At 53.5% G+C, this 23,915-nt stretch overlaps 2 protein-coding genes across 2 annotated transcripts; one reads left to right on the top strand and one right to left on the bottom strand.

The window, feature by feature from the left end:
• Positions 1–108: 108 nt before the first annotated feature.
• Lztr1 (leucine-zipper-like transcription regulator 1) lies at positions 109–18,043 on the top strand. Its single transcript, XM_005391823.2, has 21 exons — positions 109–645; positions 1,069–1,131; positions 4,314–4,370; positions 7,186–7,265; positions 7,687–7,795; positions 8,686–8,769; positions 9,469–9,526; positions 10,690–10,829; positions 11,802–12,003; positions 12,403–12,558; positions 12,928–13,038; positions 13,631–13,723; positions 13,874–13,969; positions 14,044–14,209; positions 14,446–14,615; positions 14,786–14,942; positions 15,691–15,817; positions 15,906–16,055; positions 16,675–16,780; positions 16,861–16,941; positions 17,169–18,043. The coding sequence occupies exons 1-21, from the start codon at positions 446–448 to the stop codon at positions 17,283–17,285; spliced, it is 2,523 nt and encodes an 840-aa protein (XP_005391880.1). The 5' UTR covers positions 109–445; the 3' UTR covers positions 17,286–18,043.
• A 1,647-nt stretch (positions 18,044–19,690) lies between these two features.
• On the bottom strand, positions 19,691–22,163 carry Thap7 (THAP domain containing 7). The gene is made up of 5 exons (XM_005391822.2): positions 22,069–22,163; positions 21,817–21,896; positions 21,251–21,406; positions 20,594–20,734; positions 19,691–20,384 (listed from the first exon to the last, which is right to left on the bottom strand). Exons 2-5 carry the CDS (start codon positions 21,894–21,896, stop codon positions 19,832–19,834), a joined length of 930 nt encoding a protein of 309 aa, XP_005391879.1. The 5' UTR covers positions 22,069–22,163; the 3' UTR covers positions 19,691–19,831.
• Positions 22,164–23,915: the final 1,752 nt, after the last annotated feature.

The following is a 23,915-nucleotide window of genomic DNA, read 5'->3' as shown; positions in this document are numbered from 1 at the left end:
GCCATTCCGGAACCCTCCACCTGGGATCCCGGGAGAGGCGGACAATGTAGATGCGACCCACACCAGATTACAAGGCATGCTGGGAACTCCGTGTCCTTGGTCGCTGAGGGATTGGCCGGCGGCGTGAACCTGGCAGGAGCCAGAGAAGCGCAGTCCCAGCGGGTTTGGAGTCCAGACAACTTTACTGCCAGAGAGAGCCCGGCCCCTGTACTTTCCGGAATGTTACACGATCATCGCAAAGCCATCCACTAGGTCCAGGGTTTGACTGCGGTGTCACCAGGGGCGCTAGGCTTGTCGGGATGTGCAGGCTGCCGAACGTGGGGCGCTGGCCGGAAGTACTAAGACATTGGCGCACAGCTTGCCGGGAAATGTGGTCCCTCGGGGCGGCCGCGGGCGGTGGCTGCAAGTCCTGCGGACAGGGCTGCCAATCGGGCGTGGACCCGGGATGGCTGGGCCGGGTGGCTCAGGGGGCCCGATTGGGGCCGGGGCCCTGGCAGGTGGGGCGCGCTCCAAGGTAGCTCCGAGCGTGGACTTTGACCATAGCTGCTCAGACAGTGTCGAGTACCTGACGCTCAACTTCGGGCCCTTCGAAACAGTGCATCGCTGGCGGCGCCTCCCACCCTGCGACGAGTTCGTGGGTGCCCGGTATGGCGGGGTTCAGGGGATCCAGAGGGCACGGGAAGGGCGGGGGTGTGATGTGAGGAGGTCCCAGGTTGGGGGTCTAATGTTGAGGCCCGGGCATGGTGGCCTGGTCTGGGAACTGCTAATCGGCTGGTGTCCAGGGCAGAGGAAGCAGTTCCTTGGAGACCCAGAGCCGGGAGACCCTGGGCAGGGTACTAGAGCTGTTATGATTCTGAGCCTTCAACTGGGGTCCCACGAACTTCGGTGGGGTAGTGTGAGACATCCCCATCCACAGAGGATGTGGTGGACTATAGGGGTCTTTGTACATCTTGGTAATCGACAAATGTTATCTAACTGCTGTGGCAGCCCCCATGTGTAGTCCCAATCCTTGAGTGCCATCTAGTCAGGGCCTGACTTCACCACCTTCCACCCCTTCTTCCTTTCTAGGCGCAGCAAGCACACAGTGGTGGCCTATAAAGATGCCATCTATGTATTTGGTGGAGACAATGGGTGAGTGAATCAAGGTTTTGGACCAGGTAGGGAGAAGTATCGTGGTCTGAGACTGGGCCTGTGAAGCTCCTGTCTTTCCAGATGTTAGCTAAGCACGCTAAGCTTCAGTTGCCCCATCTGTGAGGCTCCTTATACTTACCTGCCAGGTCATGGAAAAGATTTAATGAGATCCTGCCCTCAAGTGCTCATTGCAGCATTTATGGGGTAGCATATACTCAGTATATGGAAATACCTGTCTTGTTTTGAGTGAGTGGATTCAACCTTGAAAGAAGCATAACCACTCTTGCTGCCCGCCCTACGAGGGAGTTTTCTTTCCTTACTCTACCCTCTGGGCTTTGTCCACATGCTTTTTTTGCAGCCCAAAGGAGTGGAGAACACAATTTTATTTATTTTGTACACTTCTCACTTTTTGTGAGGGTTTTCCTGCATTGCTACAAACTCCTGGCAAATAACCTTCCTGGCAATGACCCTGTTTTCTGTGGATGGGCATGCCTCCATTCACAAGAACTATCACTGGGTAAGTTGTGGCTGATTTCCCTGTGCTGAAGGTAGTGTTTACACATGACTGAACTTCCCTACAAATCTTAGCCCTGCCTCTCAGCCCAAGCCCCAGAACCTGCTTTAATGCCCAGGAAAAGTACTGCCACTTTTCAGTCCTGCAGGACTTTAGGGAAGCCAGCTTGGGGTATTTAGGATGCTACCAAGACCTGCAGACTAGGCAAAAGGGGCATGATCCCCCGGCATCCAGCCCGTCTCCTTCACAGTTTTTCCCCTAGAAGCAGCCAGAGGGATTCATTTCCAAGTGCAAGTCAGAGCATGTTCCTCCTTAGCTCAAAGCCCTGTGGTATTTCCCTACCTCTCTGAGTAAAAAGCTCAAGTCCTCATAGTAGTCCATGAGGTGTGTATACTTGTGTCTGCTCCATTTCTCTGTTCCTCCCAGCCCCTCACTGTGCTGGGCCACGCTGGCTGCCTTGCTGCATTTGAACTGTGCCAGGTGCCCTCTTGCTTGGCTCTTTGCATTGACTGTTTTCTCCTTCTCATGCTTCTTACTTCTCTTATGTTGTGGATGGTAAAGCCTTCCCCCACCGACCCCCACTTACCTCTCAACGCCTGCATTTGTCTCTGAAGCTCATAGATGCTTGTTACTATCTGTCTCCTTTGCCAAGGCAAGGTGTATGTTCCTTTTGCCCCTGCATCTAACACCCAAGCAACTCGTAAATGTTGAGGGATGAAGGAAGAGGTGTCTACCCACAAATGTTTACTGGAGCTTTCACAAAAATCTCCCAAATCAGAAAAGGCATTGGTATCTAGCACAGGACAGTGGGTGATAGATGGGGAATCTCTGGTCTCAGATGTGTTTTGTAACAGATAGTTTGTATGACATCTGTGAAGCATTAACCAGAAATGGTTTTGCTATAATGTATCAAAAGATTCACGTATTGGGGCACCCTCCAATCTGCAGAAAAGAGTGAGAGTTCTCTGGACAAGAGCAACAGTGGGAAGTTGGTGTGGTAGTGCACACCTGTAATCGCAGGACTTGGGAGGCTGAGGCAGGAGGAAGATTCTGTCTCAGAAAAAAAGAGAGAGAGAGAGAAAGAGGGAGAGAGAGGGAGGGAGAAACAGTGGGATTTGGAAGATGGGAAGAAAACAAACTATTTAAAAACCTGATTGGTTAACATGTAACTTGAGGTTACTTGAGGTTACTTTTTTTCCAAAGGGTTAAAACAGAGGTAATTTCCATATTAACATGGACTCAGGTAGACTGGACTCTCTTTTTTTTAGGTTGGGTTTTTTTTTGTGTTTTTTTTTTGTCTTGTTTTGTTTTTTTTCTTTTTGAGACAGGGTTTCACTATGCAGTTTAGGCTGGCCTCAAACTCAGTTTGCAACAATCCTCCTGCCTCAGCTTTCCTAGTTGTGGGATTATAGGCGTGTGCCACCACACCCAGCTCTGGACTCTCCTTTTTGCTGGAAAAACTGATCTGTTTTGGATTTACTTCCTTAGAATTTCAGTGTATAAGACATTTGGCCTGAGTGACTTCACTTTGATTTGGTCTGAGCTTTTGGGGCCCAGAGCAGGAGTTCACTCCAAACAGTGACCTCCCATATTTTTGTTTAACAAATGAGACATAGTATACAAATTTGTTTCAGTCTGGTTGCTATTTTGTAAAGACTGAGTAGAAAGATGGCTTCCTGGGAGGGAGGAGTTGGGAGTAATGAATGAGGAAGGGGAGGAATTAGTCCTAACAACATCTTCCAAGCTCCTGGCTTCCAGGCTGTATGGCCTTCAGCATAGCCTTTTATTTCCTAGTCCATTTCCTCTTCTGTAAAATGGATTGGGCGGATGGATTGGATGGAGAACCTTGCTGATGTATACTGAGAAAGATAGGGCGGGGGCACCAGGCACAGGCCTCGCCTGACACGGGTGCTGGGCTCTAAGTGGTTTTTTCTCTTCCCTCACATGAACAAGGGCGAGGCGGTAATGCGTCAGTCCCACAAGGTAGTACAGTGGCCAGTGGATTTGCTTCCCATTTTGTTCTATCTTTAGTTGGTACATTGGTTTTGCAATCAATAAAGAGATGACAGAAAGATCAGTGAGAGGCAGTGAGACCTTCCCTGACATGTGGACGGGGGCCTCCTTGTGGTAGAGCGGCCTCAGAGGAGGGTGTTGCGATGCAAAAGCAGGGATTCTGGAGGCTGGGGTGACATGTGTGTGATAACTGGGGTCTTTGAGCCATTTCACATCTTCATGTCAGCCTTTGATTGGGCTCCTGGTGGCTGTGGTTATGCTTTGGTCCTGACCCCAGGAAGGTTGGCCTTGCATGTATGGCAGCCCTAGTGCCCGTATCAGTTGGGGAGCTTCCTTGATGGTCAACACTCTTTTTTTAATTTCCTTTTTTTTTTTTTTTTGGTACCAGGAATCAAACTCAGGACCTTGCGCTTGCCAGGCAGGTGCTTGTGCTGCTGAGCTAGATTCCTGGCCCAGTCAACACTCTTGTCCCTTTGTTCATTGGCAAGTTGCCTCGCCTTAGCCAGGTCCTAGGGGTCAGGGGTTCAGCCTAAAGTGGTCCTTCCTACTGCCTCCTCCCTGGGGTGCATGCAGCGCCCATCTCCTTGGTCCTGGAGTGGCAACACACTGCAGAGCACATCCAGTCATCGCCACCTTCTCTCTGGCTGCCTTTCAGGAAAACGATGCTCAACGACCTTCTGCGGTTCGACGTGAAGGATTGCTCCTGGTGCAGGTGGGCAGCCCCTGTGCTCCTGGACCCTGTCCTCCCTCCTGGGACACAGTGGCACTGTGCTGGGTCCAGGTGGCTCACAGAGTGACCTCATTATGCAAAAGCAGCAAGGAAGAGACAAGTGGGGGCCCTAGATCTGGGTGCTGTCTTCCATCTCCTAGGTGTCTGTTGCAGCCACGTCTGTGGTTGATTATTCTGATTAAGGGGATCTCTTTGGTCCAGTTGTAGGTCCGAACATTGTGCCCAGGAGAGCCCCTCAGTCACCAGTCCTTCTCCTGGCCTCTGCCCTGTGGGATCCATACAGGAGAACCCCCACAGGCACTGGGTCCCATGTAAACTGCATGCCCTCGCACACATACCCTCCTCCGCTGTGGACCTTAGGCAAGAGACACCTGCTTGCTATCTCTGATCACTGCCCAGAAGCAGCTCACAGCTGAGGGAGCGACAGGAATCCTGGGATCAGGAGATCCTGGGCTTTCTGAGCTCCACTATCTGCTCACATAGGAGCACAGAACCACTGAGCCCCTTGTGGGGATACTCTCTGTGGTCTGTGGCCCATGCCCTTGGTCCTCAGATGGGGTGGGGTCTTACTGCCACTTTGACAGAGGAGGTTGTCAGGGCTCAGGGGACCCTCAGCCAACCAAGGCAGTTCCACATGATGTCATCCACCATCTGTCCAGAAGCCCTGGTGGCACTAGGATAACTGCAGAAGTGGGTATTTCATTTCTTACACACTTGGTTTTATAATGCAGCTGTTACCTATGTTTATTTCTTTTTCTTCTTATGGTGCTGGGGATTGGACGCAGTGCTTTGTGCATGCTAGGCAAGTGCTCTACATTTAAGCTATATCCTTAGCCCTTGATTAGTTTTAAAAATCACTTTAAAAACTACAATTCTTGGTCAAAACTTGCTAAAGTAGCTGGGCATGGTGACACATTCATGTAATCCCAGCATTCTAGGAGACTGAGGCAAGAAGATCACAAATTCCAGCCCAGCCTGGATAAAATAGCCAGACTGTCTTTAAGTAAAAAATGACAAAAGACTGGGGATATAGCTGAGTGTGAAGGCCCTGGGTTCAACCCTCAGTACTCCCCCCACCACACCAAAAAAAAAGCTAAAGTAGCCAGTTGTAGGACCTGCACTTGTAATCCCAGTTACTGGGAAGGCTGAGGCAGGAGGAGCACAAGTTCAAGTTCAGCCTGGGCCACTCAGTGAGACCCTGTCTCCAAAGGAAATGTTTTGAAAGAGCTGAGGGCTGTAGCTTAGTGGTAGAGTGCTTTCTTAGCATATACCAGGCCCTGGGTTCAGTCTCCAGTACTGAAAAAAAAAAAATTGCTCAAGCATAAAATTTGGAACTGGGTGTGGGAATGCACATCCTTAATCCCAGCAGTCTGGTAAGAGAGAGGAGGAGAATGAGTTTGAGGCCAGCCTGGGCTGCATAGCAAAACTCTGTCTCAAGAAACCAAAACAAACAAACAACAACAATAACAAAAAACCCTGGAAAGAAGCAACCCTGCAGCATGCGGTATAAGTGGCTTTTAATTCAGTAAGTAAAATTTAGACATCCCTGCTGCAGAATACTGCCCAGCTGCTAGAAATGATCCTAGCTGATGATCTTAGAGTAGTCTGAGGACCTCCTAGTGACATTGTTTGGTTGAAAAGTCAAATTATAAAATATCTACTACATGATTCCTTTTCCTCTTTTTTTTTTTTTTTTTTTTTTTTTTTTTTTTGTGCAGTTCAGGCTGACCTTGAGCTCACTTTGTAGCCCAGGCTGGTCTCAAACTCACAACGATCCTCCTGCCTCAGCCTCCTGAGTACTGGGATCACAGGCACGCACCACCACACCCTGCCCTCTATTTTTGAGACACAGTCCTGCTGTGTAGTACAGGCTGGTCTTGAACTCATTAGGTAGTCTAGGCTAGCCTCGAACCCCTGGCAATCCTCCTTCCTCAGGCTCCTGCATACTAGGATTACAGGTGTGCACCACCACACCTGAATATTTCAATTCCAATTTAAAAGATTTCCCAGCAGTGTAGATATGCGTAAAAGGTATGGAGGGTGGACCTCTAGGTGTTGACAGTGGTTTTCTGGCAGCAAAATTAAAATTTTAGTGCTTGTTGCTTTGTTTTCTTGTTATTGGTAATATTTTAAAAGTTTCTATGAGAGGTGTCATCTTTGAAATAATAAAAGGCAGCTGAAGTCCCTGAAGTCTGCAGGCCGAGGGGGCGGATCACTTGCACTCACAAGTTCAAGGCCAGCCTGAGCAGCATAGCAAGACCCTGTCTGAAGAAGTAATGTGAGCCGGGCGTGGTGGTGGCACATGCCTGTAATCCTAGCACTCAGGAGGCTGAGGCAGGAGGATCATTGCGAGTTCGAGACGAGCCTGGGCTACAAAGTGAGCTCAAGGCCAGCCTGAACTGCATAGTGAGACCCTGTCTCAAAAAAACAAACAAACAACAACAGCAAAACAAACAACAACAAAAAAGTAATGTGAGCTCAGTGCAGCGGCACATGCTTGTGATCCAACAGTAAAGAAGCTGAGACAGGAAGATCACATGTTGAAGCCCAGCCTGTGATCCAACAGTAAAGAAGCTGAGACAGGAAGATCACATGTTGAAGCCCAGCCTGGGCCACTTAGCAAGACCCCATCTCAGAATAAAATAAAAAGGGCTGGGGACTGGTAGAACACTTGCCTAGCAAGGGTTTAGTACTGCAAAAAGGGGAGAGGGAAGACATGAGGATGGCAGGGGCTATCATGTGGAGATGTGGACTTTCTTGCTGACCCCTGCTGACACTACCCCTGTGCTTACCCTAGGGCCTTCACCACCGGCACTCCACCAGCCCCTCGCTACCACCACTCAGCTGTTGTCTATGGGAGTAGCATGTTTGTCTTTGGTAAGCAGCCTCCTGCCCCCCTGCCCCCCTTGAAACAATGGATGCCCTGACTTCCCACACCCTCCTGCCAACCGGGGTCTTCTCACCTCTGGAGTTTGTCAGGGGCTCTGTCCAGCCCCTCAGCTTTGTCCACTGGACTACCCTGAGTTCCTGTGCTGAGTGAGGGACCCCTTCCCCTAACTGCTTGAAAACCCCTCACGGGGTTGGTTGTCTGCCTGTGACAGCTGGGGCAGGAACCAGTGTCCTGCTCACTGTGTCCTTGGAGCCCTGCACACACGCTACAGCCAGTCGATGCCTCAGAGGTTTGCAGATGAAGTCTTGGTTTGTGCATTGAAACGAGGTCAGATTGTACTCCAGCTCCCAGGGTGTAAAGACTTCAGCAGTGCCATGGGTATGCCACTTTTACCCTCTCTTTACCCAGGGGGCTACACTGGAGACATTTATTCCAATTCTAACTTGAAGAATAAAAATGACCTGTTTGAATACAAGTTTGCGACTGGCCAGTGGACAGAGTGGAAGATTGAAGGATGGTGAGAGACTTTACTGAGGCCTGTGGTGCCGGGAGGGGTCTGAGAGGCCCTGATCTGAGGCTGGGAGAGGCCTGAGGCACTCAGCAAGTGGGGAGCCAGGTGTGGGTACTGACTCCTAGCCTGCTCCCAGCTCTAGATTCCCTTCTTTCAGAAGAGAGCTGGACGTGCTGCTTCATGAGCATCTTCTTGGATATTTTGGTGGCAGCTGGGAGAGGATGCTGTGCTTGTGTGGACATCAGAATTTCTTTTTTGAGGGCTGGGGATGTAGCTCAGTGGCACAAGCACCTGCCTAGCAAGTGCAAGGCCTTAGAGTTTGGTCTGATTCCCAGTACCAAAAAAAAAAAAAAAAAAAAAAAGAGTTTCCTTTTTGAGGGGGTAGGGATGGAACCCAGAGCCTTGTGCATGCTAGGCAAACAGTCTGCCATGGAGCTGTACTGCCAGCCCTACATCTGAATTCACTTTTTTTTTCTTTCTGATTTTTGGGGACTAGGGATTGAACCCAGGGCTTTCACATTGAGCTACAGCTCTAGCCATTTATTTATTTATGTATGTGTTTATTTATTTATAGACAGGGTCTTTCTGAGTCACTAGTTGCCCAAGCTGCACTCTTAACTTGCTATCCTCCTGTCTCAGCCTCCCAGAATGCTGGGATTATAGGCACACGTACCACCATGCCTATATCTGACTTTTTCTCCAGCTACTGTCCAGAGCTTACAAACTAATCATCTAGTGCCATTGCTTGTTTGGTGCACCAGCAGTGGCGCTCAGTGCCCCAGTGTAAGGTAGATGTGGCCCCAGTACCCCAGTTGCGGCATCTATCCCACTGTGGGGCTCTGAGCTCCCAGCTGAGCTGGAGAGCCTCTCTCCTCACTTCTTCCTTCGTCCTCTAGCTTACCAGTCGCCAGGTCAGCCCATGGGGCCACAGTGTACAGTGACAAGCTATGGATCTTTGCTGGCTATGATGGCAATGCCAGGTAGGTGGTGGCCCAGCCTGTGCACCTCACCTCAGAATCTGCTTAGGTACAGAGCAAGCTTTCCTGGCATTTGAGGGCTCAGGCTGCAAAAGGCTGGCTTGGTGGATTTTGTTGCACTGCTGAACTTGGACAGTGGAGGTGAAGCCTCTGAACCCTCCAGCCACTCCTGTAGCTCCTTGATGTACTAAGGCAAAAATACTTGAGACCCCAGGGAGGAGGGATGTTGAAGGGCCCAGAGAGTGGGAAGGGGACCGCATCAGGGCTCAGACCCAGCCCTAGGTTTCTACCTGTGTCACAGATATTTTTTCCGTATTTTAGAAACTTCATTTCTCATGTATTTTTTTATTACAAAAGTAATGCATGCTTATTCCAATTTTAGCATTACAGAAACTAGTAACATAGTGGTAGCAGTTTCTATAATATCCATGGTTCCCTCTCACCTTGGGGGACAGCTCAGTAAGGAGCTGACCCTGCCCCTTTGCCCCAGATATTGTGCATGCAGCTACTCGTTCCTATCTGGGCTAGAAGTGGACTGGTACAGCTGGGATTTTGGCTACTGAGACCTCATGGGTGTACCGTAGTTCCCCAACCCACATGGCAGATTGTTCTTCCCTGGAGCCATCTGCTGTCGCCAGGTCCAGGCTAGGCCCACCCTCACAACAAGACCCAAAGCATCCTGACCCCTTTGTCCTAATGCAGGTTGAATGACATGTGGACAATTGGCCTGCAGGACCGGGAGCTCACATGCTGGGAGGAGGTGAGGGGCACAGGGAATGGGGGCTGTGGGGAGCACCCAGAGCCAGGGTAAGGTGGTAGCAAAGTCTTTTTTCTTCCCCTCATCAAAGCTTAACCTCACTCTCCTCTCTGGCCTGCCCAGCCCACAACAATTCTAGAAGTGGTTGCACAATGACTAAGGATTCTAGCTGGTGATGTAGCCCTAGCTGGTGATGTAGCTCAGCAGCATAAGCACTTGCCTGGCAAGCCTGAGGTCATGAGTTTGATTCCCAGCACCAAAAAAACCCCAAAAAACCAAAAACAAAAACAAAATTCTAAGCCCTGGGGCCACAGGTGCAGCTCAGTGGTGGAATGCTTGCACATGCGCACAGTCCTGGGTTCCACCCTAGTGCTCTTGTGCACATGTGCACTCACACGCACAAATACACACCCACACACTGAGCCCTGGATGGACAGAGTGCCACATGTGACCGATATGATTTGGCTGAACCTACCCTTACTTAAACACAGCAAGCACAGCCTGCTGTCCAATGTCCTGCTCCTGGGCTTTTCTACCCTTGTAGAAATGTATGATTAGGCCTCGATTGTTGATTGATTGATTGGTTGGTTGGTTGGCTGTGACAGGGTCTCACTGCGTAGTTAGGCTGGCCTTAAATCAACTATATAGCACAGGCTGGCTTCGAACTCATGGCAGACCTCATGTCTCAGGCTCCCATTGCTGGGATTATAGGCCACTATACGTGGAAGCCCCTGATGATTTAACTCTCATTATTTTGACTTCAGCTGGTCAAAACAGCCAATGTAAGTGGGTGAGATGGAGCTATAAGCTAGTCAAAAAAATTATCCTATGAACCCTCATTCACAAAATAAATTCCAAGAAGAAAACTTCTACCTCTGAGTGTATAGAAATGTGAGTCCATCTGGGCATGGTAGTGCATGCTTGTAATCCCAGCACTCTGGGAGGCTGAGGCAGGAGGATCACAAGTTGGAGCCCAGCATGGGCAACTTAGCAACTTAGTGAGACCTTATCTCAAAAATAAAAAAGGGCTGGACATGTAGCTCAGTATGCAGCCCTTCAATTAAACACACACACACACACACACACACACACACACACACACACACACACACACACACACAGGTCTTGTGAAGGCCCTGGCTGAGCTGCCCCCACCTCTACCCCAGGTGGCCCAGAGTGGTGAGATCCCACCATCTTGCTGCAACTTCCCTGTGGCTGTGTGCCGGGACAAGATGTTTGTGTTCTCAGGGCAGAGTGGAGCCAAGATAACCAACAACCTCTTCCAGTTTGAATTCAAGGATAAGACGTGAGTGCCCTGGCTGGGGGGCAGGGGAAGCAGCAGTGGGTGCCCATGCCTGTGTCTGGTAGCCATGCATTCCGTCTTTCTGAGCTCCCACATGGAGCAAGAACATCCAGCCTAGAGCAGACCCCTCTCTGGCTAAGTTCCCCAGATGGCCCTCTCTCTGAGTGTCCAGGACATGCTCTGCCTTTGGTTAGTGCTACCCAGAGCAAATATGCCTGACACAGATCTCATGATGGCAGAAAATGAGAGAGGTACCCAGGCCCTGAGTCTTCTGGCCTTCCCCAATCTTGGCTGCCGGCTCCCTTTCATCCTTGTGCTTGAGCTGGCCTCTGAACCTGGGGGTGAATGCAGAAGAGAGACAAGGGCTTCAGAGGGGGCCCATGCATCCCGGCAGGTCAGGGATGCATGGGAGGAAAAACCCGGTGTCCCGTGCAGAGGGATCCCTGTTGGGTAATAAACAGATGTCATAGCAAGGATCTGTTTTGGTTCTTCAACTAACTTAGCAAAAGAGATTTGCTGGAAGGTGCTGGGAAGCCCTTGGAGGGTGGAAGGTGGAGGGTGCTGTAGGAGCAGCAAGAGGGTGTGGGCCCCGGGCAGTTCCCAGGTGGGGACTCAGCTGCCTGGTGGCATAAAGGCAGCAACCTGTAGTCACCTGTGTATCTCTGCACAATCCCATTTCCCCAGAGAAAGTGGATTGCCCAGAGGTCAGGTGGTACCCTTCCCACCCTGTCACTGCTGTCAGGGTGAATGTTAGGGCTTGGGACGGCGCCCTTGGTGGACCAGATGGAGCCAGGCACAGCTAGTGCTACAGCTAACTGCGGCAAGGGACACTGGGCAAATGTGCTCCGGCATTCCCTTTGAATCCTGATCTGGTACCAGAGTTCACAGGGGACTTCACAGGGAGACCTGCTGTGTGGAGGCCACAGGGGTACCCCAGCCCTCACCCTGGCTCTGGACACTATCATGTGTCCCCAGGTGGACACGAATCCCTACTGAGCACCTGCTCCGGGGCTCCCCACCACCCCCCCAGCGGCGCTACGGACACACCATGGTGGCCTTTGACCGCCACCTCTATGTGTTTGGGGGTGCAGCCGACAACACTTTGCCTAATGAGCTGCATTGCTATGATGTGGACTTCCAGACCTGGGAGGTCGTCCAGCCTAGCTCTGACAGTGAGGTGAGTGTTTGCAGGGCCATGGGGCGGGAATCCCAGAGGCTCCTAACTCACTGGGTGCATGCCAGCGGCTCCTAACTCACTGGGTGCATGCCAGGGCCTTCCAGGGCTCCATATAGTCAAGAGGAGGAAGACCAGGGTGCCCAGGCCCCCTGGCCTTCTAGCCCCTTCTTCCTACAGCCTGCAGATTTTCAGTGATCCACCTCCTGTCCCTATCTACTGTGTCACTGTCTCGCAAACCTCCAGAGGTGTCCTGTGAGGTCCCCGGACAGGCTTCCTCTTACAGCCCTAGTTCTGTAGCTCTCCCTTCCCCTCAGCCCACAGCACTCTCTGGCAGGGCCGATGGCCCACAGCCTGCCCAGCCCTTGCTGGGTCACATGCCTGCATGTTTCTCCCCACCAGGTCAGCGGGGCTGAGGTGCCTGAGCGAGCTTCCACTTCCGAGGAGGCACCCAGTCTGACCTCTGAGGATCGGGCTGGCTTCAAGAAGTCCCGAGATGTATTCGGCCTGGACTTTGGTACCGCCTCAGCCAAGCAGCCCACCCAGCCAGCCTCAGAGGTAAGGGAAAGGGACCCTCCTGAAGGCTTCATTACCCTATGAAACCTTCACAGTCAGCCCCTGAAGGAAGGCCTGGGACAACCCTTCTCACAGATGGGGAAAACGAGGCACCAAGAAGTGCTTGCTCACAGTCACCTAGCAAAGGAGGCGTAGTCCTTGGAGCTCATACTCTGTTGCACTCAGTGTAGCCCTGGATCCCACCTGTGTCTGTGGCTGCACCCCAAACACCTCTCCCCTCAGGGACTGGGCTCTGTGGTCCCCCCATGGCCATGTGAAGTCATGTCCTTACCCACAGCCTGGCCAGGCCAGCTTTACTGCTGGAGATCTTGCCCCACCCCAGCCCCCCTGCCCACTTGTCACCCTCCCCAGCTGCCCAGCGGGAGGCTCTTCCATGCGGCTGCTGTCATCTCTGATGCCATGTACATCTTCGGGGGTACCGTGGACAACAACATCCGCAGTGGTGAGATGTACAGGTTCCAGGTGTGTGGCTCATGGGCCCCAGTGATAGGGAACTGAGGTCCAGCATGTGGTGGTGGGCTTGTCCAAGGGGACCTGTCCGTGAGCCCGTTGGGATGGAAGGAAGCTCCCTGGGAAGTTTGGTGGTGGGGCGGGGGACAAGGTTGAGGGTGGGATGAGCTGACACTTAGGAGCTAGGGATCATCAGTGCAGAGTGGGCTGGCATGGGGACTCACAGCAGAGTTGGAGGAGGGAGTGAGCCAAATTGGGTGTGACAGTGGCTTCCCTTGGCAATTCCTCTTCAGGCCTGCAGGAGCAGGTGGTGTTAGGGGCCCATGGGGACAGTGGGGTCAGGGTCAGCTCCTTAGAAGAGATGGGGTGTGCTGATGGGACCCCGTAGGAGTACCTGGGCCCAGGCACAGAATGGAGACATCACAGTCCCACCAGAGCATGAGGGTCCAGCTGAAGGCAAGGGTAGCAGTGGGAGTCCTCAGCTGGTGCGAGCTGGTTGGATGGCTGTCAAGGCCCAAAGCAGGCAATGCCTATAGGGTGGGAGGCGGCTGCTCCTTCTCAGCCACAGCTGGCTTATGTGTGACACTAGGGTTTCCGTCCACAGTTCTCCTGCTACCCCAAGTGCACGCTGCATGAGGACTATGGCCGGCTGTGGGAGAGCCGCCAGTTCTGTGACGTGGAGTTTGTGCTGGGTGAGGTGGGTGGCCTTGCTTATGCCCATCCCCACTTGCTGTGCCTGCCCTCAGAGGCCCAGCCAATGGCACGCTGGTCCTGCCCTGGCCGGCTGACCTCTGTCCCTTTGGGCAAGGGGTTGGTACTTTTTACCCACACACTGTTCTTTGCACAGAAGGAAGAGTGTGTACAGGGCCATGTGGCCATTGTCACTGCACGGAGCCGCTGGCTCCGCAGGAAGATCGTGCAGGCACGGGAGCGGTTGGCCCAGGTGAGGTCCCCCGACTGGGCAGCTGTGTCCATTGTCCTTGGGGTGCTCTTGAGCTCCCTTCTTCTCCCCGACAGAACCAGGAGGAGGAGGCAGCCCCAGCGCCCAGGGAGGCCTCTGGTGCAGCTGGGAGTGGGACAAGGCCGCCCCTGCTGCGTGTGGCCATTCGGGAGGCCGAGGCCAGGCCCTTTGAGGTGCTCATGCAGTTCCTCTACACCGACAAGATTAAGTACCCTCGGAAAGGTGTGTCTGGGGTGCGGGTGGCATGGGAACAGGGCCGGGTGTAGGCAGCAGGGCCAAGAGGTGGATGCTGCTAGGCCTGCCTTACAGATGGGCATCCTGAGGTTCAGAGGCTCTTGATCACCTGTGATCCCAGCCAGATAAAGTCCAGAACTATACCCGTCTATAAAGGGAGTTCTGGGCCCTGCTCCAGACCCTCCCCTCCTGGGTCCTCGAGGCTCAGGGCCTCTTGGGCACAGGCCATGTGGAGGATGTGCTGCTCATCATGGACGTGTACAAGTTGGCGCTGAGCTTCCAGCTGTGCCGCCTGGAGCAGCTGTGCCGGCAGTACATCGAGGCCTCTGTGGATCTGCAGAATGTGCTTGTTGTGTGCGAGAGTGCTGCCAGGCTGCAGCTGGGCCAGCTCAAGGTATGGGCTGGGGTTGGCACTGCAGCTGGGAGCATATAACAGCTTGGGGCTTCCTGGGTGGGGCGGGGCATGCTCAGGCTGGGTGCCCATCCTGCTCCCCACAGCAAGCCTGTTGCCCACCCCTGGCTGTAGCCTGACGTTGCTTGCCTGCCCGGGCCTGTCTGTCCCAGGAACACTGCCTGAACTTCGTGGTGAAGGAGTCCCACTTCAACCAGGTGATCATGATGAAGGAGTTCGAGCGCCTCTCGTCCCCACTAATTGTGGAGATTGTGCGGCGGAAGCAACAGCCACCCCCTCGTACATCCTCAGACCAGCCTGTGGACATTGGTAGGAAAACCCTGTTCCTCTGCCCTGGGTCAGAAGGGATGGTGTACATCATAGGTAGGAGTCTTGGGAGCCATAGTGGGTTAGCCAGATCCTTAGAGCAAGGGTTGCCCTGTGCCTTGTATGCTCTTGGGCCCAGGGGCAGGGATACACAGAGGCAGGCAGGCTTCCTCAAAGACCCTCAACCCACAGAACTTTCCACAGCAGGGTGTGAGTGAGGAGCTTGAATCCTCTGAGCCCATCTCTGGAGATGGACTTGGCGCCTCTTTCTGACAGGGCATCAGATCTGATAGATCAAGATCAGTGATAAGCTGCTGAGCTTCTTGGTCTTCTGGTGTCTTCTTGTCCTGTTTAGAAAGGACACAGGCTCTTTCATTTACTCAACTCTCTGTGTGGCCTGTGATGACCCCATTTAGTGACATCTGGTAACTTTACAGGCCACACAGTGGGTTCAGAGGGGACCCTAGCATGAGGGCCAGAAGGAGGGCCATGGGTGGAAGATCAGACATGGGGGGCAGCAGTCCTGAGGGCCATGTTGGGACTGTTGTGCTCCAGTTGGCCTGGGGTGCTGAAGGGAGAAGAGTGAGCTGGTGTCACCATTGTCCCAGGGAACCCTTGCAGAGCAGTGATGTGGGCAGATGTGCAGAAAGGGCAGTATCTGTCAGGTCCCAAGGCCACAAAGCAGCCCCTTTGCTCAGGGTCTGCTCTGGGGTGTGGGAGGCACTTGCTCAGGATCCCTTCACATCCCCAGGCACATCTCTGATCCAGGACATGAAGGCATACCTGGAAGGCGCAGGTGCGGAGTTCTGTGACATCACGCTGCTGCTGGATGGGCACCCACGGCCAGCCCACAAGGCTATCCTGGCTGCCCGCTCTAGGTGGGTTGAGGACCTATTCAGGAGGGCAGGACTCAGATGGTGGCTACATTCTGCTCAGATCTTGCCGTCTGCTACTCTCTGTCTGCAGCTACTTTGAAGCCATGTTCCGGTCCTTCATGCCTGAGGATGGGCAGGTGAACATCTCCATCGGTGAGATGGTGCCCAGCAGGCAGGCCTTCCAGTCCATGCTGCGCTACATCTACTATGGCGAGGTCAACATGCCCCCTGAGGACTCCCTGCATCCTCACACCCCAAGGGCACTAATCTGCTCTCGGATTAATCGCAGACTTTGCCAGTCAGTGAAGGACAGGAGGGGACCATCCTCTGTGGTGAATGAGGGCCCCAGCGCCAGCATCACTCCTGGCTCACCCCCTCAAGATGGCTTTGGTACCCAGCTGCCCTATTTTGGCCTGGTGATCTTGGCTCAGCTTCTCATTCTGGAGAATTTCCTGGTGCCCAGTACTGTGTCTGGTGTTCTCCAAAGGCTCGAAAGCATGTGGGCAGCCAGAAGGAATGAGTGGTCCTTGACCCTCACAGCTGTATATAATGGGGTCAGTCATTGCTCTGAGTGACAGGAGAGCAGACAGATGTGGACTGACTCCTTGTACTTCAGCAGGGTTTTAATATGAGGTACCATGGAGAAGTCCTGCAGATGTGCTATGGGAATGAGGGGATTTGTGGTCTTCTTTGGATTTTGAATGGAGTCTTTCAGCCCCAATGTGGTTCAGAACTTAGACAGCAACTAGTGTCCGGGCCTGGCTCCCTGGCCCTGGCTCCCACGGGGAGGCTGCGGAAGAGGCAGCTGAAAGGGGCAATTAGGCTTCCTTTGGCCATTAGGCTCCTTAACTAACTCCCAGCTACCTGTTTGCGGCCCCCTACTACTATGGCTTCTACAACAACCGGTTGCAGGCGTACTGCAAGCAGAATCTGGAGATGAATGTGACCGTGCAGAACGTGTTGCAGGTAGTGCTGGTGATACCAGTGGGCCATGCCTTCCTCTACTGAGGGGGAGTTGGGGTGCCTCAAAGTCCCTGCCATTTCAGATTCTGGAGGCAGCTGACAAGACACAGGCATTGGACATGAAGCGGCACTGCCTGCACATCATTGTGCACCAGTTTACCAAGGTCAGGCCTGCCCAGCCCCGGCGCGCATGGCCCCAGCTCTCCCTGTCAGGACACAGTGGGAGGAGGGGAGTCACGGGCCCTGGACTGGGCCAAGCTGAGCCTGTCACTCACTGCTGCTTCCTTGCTCACCCTCATCCTCAGAGCCAGCCTGAGTCCCATCCAGGTTGGGCTTCCAGAGGACTCCTGTGCTCGCCCTGGCTCTTATGCAAATCTGGTTCATTGTGCAGGTCTCCAAGCTGCCCACGCTGCGGATGCTGAGCCAGCAGCTGCTGCTGGACATCATAGACTCCCTGGCCTCTCACATTTCTGACAAGCAGTGTGCAGAGCTGGGTGCCGACATCTGAGGCTCCCCTTGGTACCCCACCAGCAGGAAGAATGATGCTGCCAGCCTGCTTGGGCCACTGCAAAGACTGCCCTGTGCACGCCCCTGCCTATAGTGTGTGCATCTGTGGGGCCAAAGGCCAGGGTACTCAGAGCCTCTGAAGGGAGCTGAGCAGGTGCAGGCTCCAAACACCTCATTTCGTTGAGGAAACAGGTTCCACCGGGGGTGGAGAGTGAAGCCACCCCTCTCCCCTTCCTGGCAGGAAGCCAGGGTTGAGTGACTAGGACACCACAGAAATGTGCCCTGGCTGCCACCCAGAACTGGGCAGCCTGGAGTGTGGCTTTGGAAGTTTCACCTTGCTCCTAGGGCCTGAATGTGTTATGGATTCAGACACTGGGTTCTGGTGTCAGGGCAGCACGGGGAGGGAGCTTGGCAGTTACTGCAGCACCAGGCAGTCCACCTAGGCTCTGCTCCATCCCCTCTTGTCACTGAAGTCAGTCATGGGCTCCTCCTTCCAGTAGGAGCTTATGAATGGGGACAAGTGATGTACATCTGGTCTGCCCTAGAGATGAATTCTGGAGTGATGAGCTCTGAGGTCTGTGCCCAGCACACAGGGCAGTCATGCTGGGCTGTGCCTAGCTTGGCTATGCCTAGCTTCCAGAGGGGCTGCAGGCTCCCAGCCTGCCCACCTGTACATCTGGGCCATAAAAAGTCAGCAGAGAGGCCCTAATTATTTACTGTCACAGATATGCCTCATTAAAGCCATGGCAATGCTACCTACATATGCCTCACTGGCATAGTCTCCACTACTGCCTCTGGCCCTGAGCTCTGGCTGCCTGCCTGCAGTGGAGGACCAACTGTGCACCCCAGTGGTTTGGTAGACCCTGAACATGGGTCAGTCAATTGCATCCACGCTGTCATGATTCCTGCCACCACCTGTTGCCACCCAGTAATAAGTGGGAGAGGGGCCATGGAAAATATCACCTCCTGAGAGCCCCAGAGTAGTATCTGCCCTGCCCCACTCCTGTGCATCTCTGCTGGGTTCTGAGGGTTTGCTCTCCTGCCTGGAGTGGAAATGAGAATAGGCCAAAGCCTCTTCCCATCACCCTAGAGTAAGCTCTGTGTGAATCCATATTGACATGGGAAGCATAGTTTTACCTGAGAACAAGAACATAGGAACCCATTTTGTCTTTCTTTGCCACGAAGTCAGAGCTTACCTTGGGGAAATGACTGGCTCTTTTCCTGGCCTTATAGCTCTTTCCATTCATACCTGTGCTCCATGCAAACATGGCCCTGCTACAACTGCAGCCCTTGCTGTGGGGCCTCAAGTAGCCAGGAGGCCATGGGTGGCAGGCTGGGTACCTTTAGCTAAGGGTAGCAGATCCATAAGGCCAGCCAGCCAGCGGCCTGGTACAAGATGAGATGGGAAGTGAGGGAGCTGTACTGAGGGACTGGCTCTGTGAAGCAGCAGGTGGCTAGGGTTGCTGGACAGGGGCTGAAGGCGTGGCGATGTACCACTATAGGGTGGGCAGCCAGGGTATGATTTCCTCAGTGTTCCACAAAATTACCCACTCAGACTTACTGCAAAGCAACCTCATCCATACAGCCCTCCTGGAGGAGCCAGCCTAGAAGCCTCAGAACAATCTGCACACCCTGCTCTCTGCTGACCCTCATAATTAGCTTCTCTACCAACTCTTTTGGACATGATATACCCTAAAAAGCATATCTGAACACAGATGTAAGTTCTGGGACTAGGAAATCAGTAGTGCTCCTTGGTTTGTGTGGCCAGGGACCAGCAGCGGGTGTTTCTCCACAGTGAGAATCAGCCCATGGACCCAGCTATTTACTTTGGTCACATCCATAGTGAAGCCTTCTAGGTTCCCTTAAGTTGAAGAAAAAAAAAAAAGACACAGACTGGGCCCTTCATCCTTGTCTCCAGGATCTACCCACCTATTCCCATACTCCAAAGGACTAAAATTTTTCTTGGCAAGGTCTTACCATCTGCTGAGCGCAGCACCCCCGGAAGGTTGATGGCTGTCATTACTGCCCCTTTTTCTGACAGGTCTAGTAGTGAGTGGTACAGGGGGCTGCCCTGCCAGGCAGATGGAATCGGTACCTCTACATAAAAATAGTCTGGGCGGGGTTTTATGAGTGGCCTCAAAAAGGGCTCCCCTGCTTGTTAAGGCAGTTGCAGGACCCAAGGACAGGGTTCCTGGCACTGTCTCCTGGCGCCTCCGTTCTATCCCATGAAAACCCTGTGGAACACAGCTGTACAAGCATAGACAGAGTGGCTGTCCCCTGTGTAAGACTGAGGGGTGGCTAAGAACTAGGCTCTTCACAGCCAAGAGTGTATAGACTGCAGGATCTCAACTCTCTAGAGGCTGCAGCCACTGTTCTGGGAGGAAGTAGGGACAAGCCTGGCATCCCTTGCTGAGCCAGACAGCAGCATGTCCTAGAATCCACTTTATTATGGCATCTGGTGGGTGTGCTGGGTGCAGTTCAGACCAGGTCCCTCTCCAGTGGATGTGCAGGAGGAAGAGGGCACAGCCCCGATGGGTGGTCCCTCCCTTAGGTCATGCTATTGCTCAGCTGCATGGCGAAGTCCTGCACGTGCTCCTTCAGAGTCTGTCGGGCATCAGCCTGTGCGCGCTTCTCCCGTGCCCGTTCCTGTTGCAGCTTGGTCAGCCGCAGCCGTAGCCGCTGCTCTCGCCGTTTACACGCCTGCAGCTGGCGCTGGGCCTTGTCCAGGGCATCAAGGGCAGCTTCAGCCCTCCGCTTCCAGAGCAGGGCACTACCCACCTGGTAGCTGTGTTCATTCTGGATGTAGGCTCCAGCAGGTGGTGGCAGGCGCAACATGTAGGCTGAAGGGGAGACAGGCCGTGGCTCGACAGGGGAGGGCTGCCGCTCGGGTGACGGCTGGGTACTACAACCTGCTTCATCTGCTTGAGCACCTAGGGAGCCCAGAAGGTCTGAGAAGGGGCTGCTAAGGCTAGGCTCCAGTCTCCCAGCCGGGGAGGCAGGCAAAGTGGCAGGTGCTGAGGCCTCTTCCACAGGAAAGCAGGTGACATCAGCAGGAGGAGGTGTAGAAAAAGGAGCTGTGGGCACTCGGCCTTCGGAGCAACTGGAGGGAAGAGGGAAAGAGACTGACAGCCCAGGCTTAAGTGCTAGACCCACTTCCTGAGGCCCTCTGATGTCACTAACATCTGACCGCCCTTCCACAGGGTCCGTACAGCTAGAACCCCATCCAGCCAGGCTGCAGGCAGACACCCTAGCGCCCACTAAGTCAGGCTTGGAATGGGAGTGGGGCATGCCCCCACCCACAGCACATACCGCTTCCTGCATCGCCGGAGCCGGCTGACATCGTGGGGCCCAGGGGGGTAACTGTGTCCCTTGGTCTTGGTTGTCCGCCGCAACTTGGAGAAAGACTCAAATATGGTAGGCACTGCCCCTTCCTTCAGCCTGTGATACCCACTGTGGGAGAAAAGCAGCCTGGATGAGATGGAGCACAATGGCTGCCACCCTGGGCCAATCTGGCCCGGGCAACCCAGCATGGGTTCCTGAGTCCTAGGGCTATGGGAAGCTGAAAGGCAAGACTGCAAACAGTAAGTTTGGAGAATGCCAAGTTAGGCAAAATCCACTAAGCTTCTCCCCGAAGGCTTCCTCAAAATTGAGGTGCCAGAAAAGCTCCCCCAGTAGGGCTGGGCTCACAACCCAAAAGAACAAGCTTGCTGGGACAGCTGGTACCGAACAGCCCCGCGAAACACCGGTTTCTCTGGTATGACCAGCACAGTTATCCTGGGAGTGGGTTTTATTGTACACAACTGGGAAAAGGGAACAGGACCCTTGCAGCCGGGTTTGCCTGTCTATCGGGCAGACTAGCCTCATGCCAGCTTGTCAAGGACCTCATCAGGACACACAGCTGCCACACTCTCCAGTCTGGAATGATACCCCACACCCTACCCAGTGCTGGCTAGCAAGGAGGCCCACCTGATTCCCACCAGCTCAAAGCAGTTCTCCTCGAAGTGTTTGGAGCAGAAGTAGATGTACTCAGAGGCCGGGTCCCACAGGCCCTGGCCGCTGGGGTCCAGCCGTTGGCAATTGGCCAGCCACAAGCCGCGCCTTGGGTTGTCCTTCTTGGGAAGTCTGCGGAGCCACAAACCCATGAACACCAAGCTGCCCGCAGCCCTGGGCTCATATTAACCGAGCTCCCCAGGCAAGAAGAAGAAGGCCGGCACAAGCCGGCAGGAGACCTCCCAGGGTCCCTGCCTGGTATGCACCACTCGCCTAGGCAAAGAGGAACCTCCGGCCTCGAGAAAGCAGCTTGCTCAGAGTTACAGAGCAGGTAAGAACTGACAGCAGCGACGGCTAGGCGTCCGGTCCTCCTTTTCTGGACAGGATTTAGTCCCATCTGGACCATCCCATTCACCCTCCCAAACTCAAGCAGCATAGTTTGGACCGAGAACCACGGACAGCACAGTCGCTACCCAAAACAGCGGGCAATAGTAGCGCATGCGCAAGGGAGCCCTCGCGTACCAGCACGCACGCGCGCTGACCTGTGGAAGGAAATGCCGCGGTTGCGCGTCTCCCGCGTATCTCGTGTGCAGCAGCCGGCGGCAGAGCAGTGACGCGGCATCTGGGGAAGAGGAGGGAGGGTAGGTCGCGGGCGGCCGTCCGGGCCCAGAGTGGCCTCTTGCCCTCAGCTGCCACTCCCTCCAGGGTCCCTTGGTTTATAGGACCACCCGTGACCCGATCTCGACCTGACCCCGTCCCAGCCAGTTCTTTTATCTCCCGCTAGCGGCACTCACGGTCTCGCCATTGCTGCGCCGCTGAAATCTCGCGAGGGATGGAGCGTGGCGGAAGTCAGTACCATAGAGACTCGAGCCTGTGGCACTCGGCCCGGGGCGGGGGTGCGTGGGGGCGGACCGGAAGACTTCCTAGCTGGCTGGCCCGGGAGGCGGTGCGACCGCGGCAGGTTCGTAGTGTCTCTGTCTAGTCAGCACTTTGGAGTACCCCGGCTTTGTTTTGTGTTGGTCTCTCCACTTTCTCTCCAAGGCTAATTCTTCCTAAACGCTCCGGCATGCTTGCAGCAGCAACGGGACGTGGGAAGCCATAATGGTGCCCCTGGAGTCTCTCAGGTCGGCAGCCGGTTTTGGGAGGGCCCCCGAACCAAGAAACACTACCACCAAGAAAACGGGGCGTGGATTTTTGGAGGGGGAAAAAAAAACCAAAAACCTTTGCTCAGGCTGAGGTGCACACCTGTAATCCCAGGTACTCCAGAGGTGAAGGCAGAAGGATCAAGTTCGAGGCCAACCTGGAATTTAGTGACACCCTGCCTCAAAAAATAAGGGCTGGTTTTGTAGCTCAGTGGTAGAGCGTTCACGGGTTCAATCCTCTGTACCGGGAAAAACAAAACACAAAACACTTCTCTCGCTACTAAGAGAGTAGTTGGCAATCCCCTAGTACATTTGTGATGTGCCAGAGGTTCTTTGGTGCCTCCAGGAACTTGTGAACAGTGGAAGCAAACTAAGGATGTGCATGAAAATGGAGCGTCAGGAACTGGGTTTGCACAGCCCCTTGCACACAAATGAAGAGGGACGGCACCTACCCTCTTCCCGCGCAAGAGGCAGGTGACGACAGCCACTCCATGACCTGGAAAATAAACCCAGCCTAACATACTCAAGGCACTGTGTTCGTCCTAACATCACAAAATTAAAACAAGGAAACACAACATTTCTGTACCAGTCAAGTATGGCCCAGAAGACTTAATGCAGAAACTTACCGTATGTGATTGAAACGTACTGTGAATATTTTTAAACTTTTTAGTACAGTAGAAACCACACTGCCACTAATCTTCAAAGTACTCTGTCTTGCATCAGACACACTTATCTCACCATTCTTGCCAATATCTGGAGCTGTTCTGCAAGTCTTTCTTATCTTTAGTTGCACAGCCATGGCTGCTTCCAGCCTCCAGTTCAAAATGGTTTACCTAGAGGCCGGGGATTTAGCTCAGTGGCACAGCACCTGCCTGGCAAGCGCAAGGTCGTGAGTTCGATTCCCGGTACCGGAAAAACAAACAAACAATCACCCCCCCTCCAAAAAAAAACAAACCAAAATGGTTTACCTAGCGCTGAGTGCTGGCCCATGCCTGTAATCCCAGCATTTGAGAGGCTAACTCAAGATTGCCATGACTAGACCCTGTCTCAAAAAAGTCGAAAGCAAAAACGGTTTACCTTTCACAGCCATTTTGACTTTGGGGAAGAGCCAGAAGTCCCATGGTGCCAGACCCAGTAAGGATCGGGTAGATGAGGACATACCATGTTTTTACAGAACTGCCTCCTTGTTGGATGGCACTTGGCAGCAGCATTCACTGCGTTTTGATCACACATGGAGAGTTCCAGAATTGCTTCATACAGTGGAGAGAATGATGGGATAAGTGTGTTTAAAGTGAGAGGGAGGTTTTTTTTTTTTTTTTTAAATGATGGCTTCATCTTTTGTGTTTTGAGACAGGGTTTCACTATGCAGTTCAGGCTGGCCTTGAACTCACTTTGTAGCCCAGGGTGGTCGCGAACTTCCAACAATCCTCCTGCCTCAGCCTCCCAAGTGCTGAGATTATAGGCATGTGCTACTACCCCTGGCAAGAGGGTACATTCTG

This window comes from Chinchilla lanigera, unplaced genomic scaffold, assembly GCF_000276665.1.
Source record: "Chinchilla lanigera isolate Chin_1 unplaced genomic scaffold, ChiLan1.0 scaffold00041, whole genome shotgun sequence".
Lineage (NCBI taxonomy): Eukaryota > Metazoa > Chordata > Mammalia > Rodentia > Chinchillidae > Chinchilla > Chinchilla lanigera.
The sequence above is the reverse complement of the archived record's forward strand: the minus strand, read 5'-3'. Positions and strand labels throughout refer to the sequence as shown.